Source organism: Chinchilla lanigera, unplaced genomic scaffold (assembly GCF_000276665.1).
Source record: "Chinchilla lanigera isolate Chin_1 unplaced genomic scaffold, ChiLan1.0 scaffold00172, whole genome shotgun sequence".
NCBI classification, from domain to species: domain Eukaryota; kingdom Metazoa; phylum Chordata; class Mammalia; order Rodentia; family Chinchillidae; genus Chinchilla; species Chinchilla lanigera.
In genome coordinates, this window is record NW_004955573.1 from 421,577 (window position 1) to 425,784 (window position 4,208).

The window sequence follows — 4,208 nt, forward strand, 5'->3', positions numbered from 1 at the left end:
AAAAAAAAGATTGGAGGGTTTTAGCAATGTGCCCAAGGTCACCCAGCCAGTGAGCCACTGCGCTGCAGACAGGGCCTGGGTCTCACCCCAAAGCCATGCTCTCTTTGGTCTCGGAGGAGGTGGCACTGGGCTCTAGGGTGTCCTCTCTCGAGGACAGAGGTAGTGACAGCTCACTCAGATGTGGCACAGAGCCAGCCCCCTCCCTTCCCTGGCCTGGCCCTGCCCCCAAAGGCACCACAGATCCGGGAGGGGTGTAGACAGGGCAGCCGGATACCATTTTCTTGGCTTCAGGCCTGGCCCCTGGGGGTTCCTAGAACGTGCTGGGTCCCAGAGTTGGCTCTTCCCAGCATCCGACCCTCCCCAGCTCTCTGCACACCCTGCATCTTCTTCTGATCCTCACGTTGAAACTTTCATTTGACCTTCAAAGAGAAAGGCCGGCCCTAGGGCTGTCCTCACCACAGGACCCAAGATGCTGCAGGGTTAGAGCCCCCAAGTTGTGCATGTCACACACCGCACAACTCCAAGGGTGCCTCGCACATTTGAAGTCGTAGTTCATGCCTGAGAGTCATGACAGCTTGCAGGAAGATGCCAGTAAATGTGTTGAGGAAGGGGATATTTTGTTCTAATTCAGAGTTGCTTTGGGGGCGTGCAGGAAGGATCTGTCCTGTCGGGCCAAGCCCAGCTTCCTGCTCCTGACCCTACCTGGGAATTCCAGCATATATCCTGTCAGTCGGAGGTTCTCAAAGGGAGGCCTTGGGTTGCCAGTGTTTTGGTGGCGTGAAGTGTTAATTCTGGAATGTCACAGGGGAAGTGCTGTCAGAACTCTGCAGCATAACCGGAGGCAGTCATTTATCAGCCAACAGAGGTGTATTTCTGGCCAGAACAAGCGACTTACTTGGCGCTTTTGCCTGAGTCTGCCAGGCAGGCCCAGTGCTTCTGTTCCTTTGTGTCTGTCCCTCTTTGGTGTCTGTGTGTGCTGGGGTTGAGAGGGGCTCTCTGTGGTGGCCGCGTCTCCACCCAGGTGTCAGGGATTGAAATAGCTGAAGAACTGCTTGGACACAGCCTGGCCTGCCCTCTGCTCTTGAGCGTGTCCCGCCTCCTCTTTTCCCCAGTCCCCTGGAGGTCCCGGGTGTCTTTCCTTGATGCTTGTCCTGCTTCTTGGGCCTGGTCGCTCCCTTGGTTGCTCCACCTGTCAGCGCCTTCTGCACCCAGAGGTTGGACAGAAAATGGAAAATTCCCAGCTCCCTCCAGCTCCTTTCCTGGCCGCAGGGCCTCATGCAGGGGTCACCTTGGATTGAGAGCTGGTCTCCTGGTAGGGAAGCAAGTTGGAGCTGACAGCTGGGAGCAGAAGCCTGCAAGCAGGCGGCGGCCACGGAGAGCAGTGTGGCTGGGAGAGGGACTCAGTCCGGATGGGGAGACAGGACCTGTGGTCTGGCCACACAGGGGCAAGAGTGAAGGGCCAGCCCAGGGCCAGGCAGAAGCTGGCCAGCGTGGGTTGTAAGCCACAGGGTAAGGCAGGGGCCTGCAGTCTGGGTGGTGCAGAGGGAGCCCTAGAGGAGAAAGTAGGGTGCAAAGGCCTATGCAGGCCCTAGGCCACCACAGCTTGAGGGATCATCAGAATCTGGGACCAAGAGCCCAGCGTATTGGGGCCAGCTGGGAGCCTGGCCTTGGGGCTAGTAATCCAGGCCTGAATCGCCCTCTGGTGGCCTCATGACAAACTGCAGTCAGACTGCTTCCGGCTCCCTGTCCTCTACCCACTAGGTCTGTTCCAAGGCCCCGCTCCTCTTCCCAGGGTCCCCCCTCCAGTCCCACCTTCCTTCCCTGACTGCCTCCGTGACCCCAGGTGCAGGCCCACATCCATAGGCTGGATTTGATATCCAGGGCTCTTTGTCACGGTTCCTATTGCCACGGTGACCATTCCCATGCCTCCTTCGCTGTGGGTGCGGGACCCTCTCTCTGGCTCAGGCTCTGAGTCAGGCATGGTGTGGAGTCTGGGTTGGGGGTGCTCATAAGCACGTCAGAGCCTGCCCGTGCCTCACCGCCATGGCTTCCTTCTCCCAGCCTTGAGGGAGATATCTTCGCTCAAAGGGGCTGGATGGGGTCAGAGGTAGGGGGGCCCCCTTCCTCCCAGACCCTCCCTGCACTCAGGCTGGCAGCTGACTGCCCCCCCCCCCCTTCCACTCTGGGAGTGATGCCAGGGTGAGAAGGGGACACTGGTACTGACCAACCACGTCTGGGAATTCCCGCCCACAGGGGAGCTGCGGGAGGGGGTCCCCGTGTCCCTGAGGAGCCAATAGCAGCCTGGCCATGCCCCAAGGGGCGGTGTATATCGGGCCAGCACCCCCTACGCCCCATCTCTTCTCTGCCTGCCTGGCACCAGCTGGACCCCACTCTGCCTGGGGGGCTCCTAGCCCCCCAGGTGCTTGCTTTGGTATCGCCTTCTCCCTTTGGGGGAGATCTGAGGACCCTTGCACCCTAGGGATGGCCCAGCCCGGGGTCTCTGTCAAGTCCCTGGTGTCATCTTATGAGACCCGAGTGGTGGGAAGAGCTCCGGGGCCGCCCCGAAAAAGGGGCTGCGTCTCCTCTCCCTGCTCTCCGCGGGCAGCTTCGCCTATCCGGGGGCCACCTGGGCCGCCACACCACCGGAGCCTCGCGGGGCCCGGGCAGCGGCCCTCACCCTGCCGGGGGGCGGACAAAACCCTCCTGCCCCTCATTCTCTACTGTCACAGGTAAGGGGGGGCTGGGGACTGAGGCTGCCGCCCGCCGCCGGGAAGCGGCACCTGGGGAGGGGGCACTGGGCTGTCCGGGCCGCCGGCTCCCCTCCGCTCACCCCGCCTCCCGCCTGCTTGTGTCTCCGCAGCAGCTCCAGCATGCTGAGTGGCATCGACAACAAGATCGAACAGGCCATGGTAAGAGGACGTCTTGGTCCCCGGTGTCAGACCCCAGCGTCACCCCGCTTGCTCTGTTCTTCGGGCACACTGACTCTGCGCCGTGGTGCCCCGCGTCTCCACCTCCGCCCTTGACTGCCCTTGACCCCTGGTCCCAGCCGTCTGTGAGCCCTGCCCCTGTGCCTCATCCTCGCCCCCGTCCCCGCCCCCTGCCTGCCCTGTGTCCTCGGCCGCGGCCCCTCCTCCTTGGGCACGGGGACCTCTCACAGCCACACCCTCCGGGCACTGGGCAGGGATGTGGCTGGGGTGGGCTGGCCGCCCTGACGCGTGGCCTGTTGGGTCCCCAGGATCTGGTGAAGTCCCACCTCATGTTTGCCGTCCGGGAGGAGGTGGAGGTGCTGAAGGAGCAGATCCGGGACCTGGCGGAGCGCAACGCTGCACTGGAGCAGGAGAATGGCCTGCTGCGTGCCCTAGCCAGCCCGGAGCAGCTGGCCCAGCTGCCCTCCTCGGGGCTCCCCCGGCTCGGGCCTCCCCCACCCAACGGGCCCTCTGTCTGAGCCTCCCGTCCCTCACAATGTGCCTTTGGGGGCTGCCATGGCCGCCCGGCCTCGTGCCAGCTGTCTGCCCCCTCTTCCTATGCAGCTTTAATGCCCCCTGATCCCAGGGATGGGGACAGTGCAAGGCTCTGCAATGGCCTGTCCCCCACCCTAGCCTGGTCACCCCTGTCCCCAGGCCTTGCAGGAGGAGGAAGGGCTCAGACAGTGTGGGGGATGGAGTGCCCTCCGCGAGTGATTCATGCCAGCCCCCCTCCCTCCCTAGGCATCGGTGTTCTGGGCCCCCAGCAGTAGGTGCTTGGGGAGGAGGCCGCTGGAGGCTTCCTGGCAGACCCCACCCTGACCCTGTTCTCCCCAAGTGTCCCCTCTCTGCTGCCCAGGGGAGGGATATGGACAGTATCTGGAAGTTCTGGGATTCAGGTTGTTCTTAAAATAATAATTAAAAATCTGAAGAAACTTGAACTTGGAGGTGGGCGTGGAGTTGCTTTCGTCCAGACTTGCATGGGGGTGGTGCCAGCAGTTGATCCCTCCCTGTCCAGGCTAGATTCCTTCAGTGTGGTGGAGAAGAGTAGTGGACGGAGATGCAGGAGAGGAATCCAGCGGTTTGGGTCCTGGGAAGGAGCAGGCCGGCCGGGCAGGGGAGCGGGGTGGAGGCGGCATCTGCCCACGTGCTGGGGGCAGAGAAACAATGAGGCCTTTGGCCAGGGTGCGGGATCCATCCCCAGCTTCCCAGCGAGCCCCTCTGCGGGCTGGATCCCGGTGGCTG

General features: G+C 62.6%; 1 protein-coding gene across 2 annotated transcripts in view; it reads left to right on the top strand.

Moving 5' to 3' along the window:
• Positions 1-3,904, top strand: part of Tsc22d4 (TSC22 domain family, member 4) — a 10,497-nt gene extending 6,593 nt beyond the window's left edge. Inside the window, exons 4-5 of one of the 2 annotated variants that reach the window (XM_005413727.2) lie at positions 2,861-2,909; positions 3,236-3,904. In XM_005413727.2, the coding sequence (XP_005413784.1) occupies positions 2,861-2,909; positions 3,236-3,445 (259 nt within the window). In that variant the 3' untranslated portion in view covers positions 3,446-3,904. The remainder of the gene's footprint in view (positions 1-2,860; positions 2,910-3,235) is intronic. The other variant, XM_013509480.1, reaches the window with a different exon arrangement.
• The last annotated feature ends 304 nt before the right edge of the window (positions 3,905-4,208 follow it).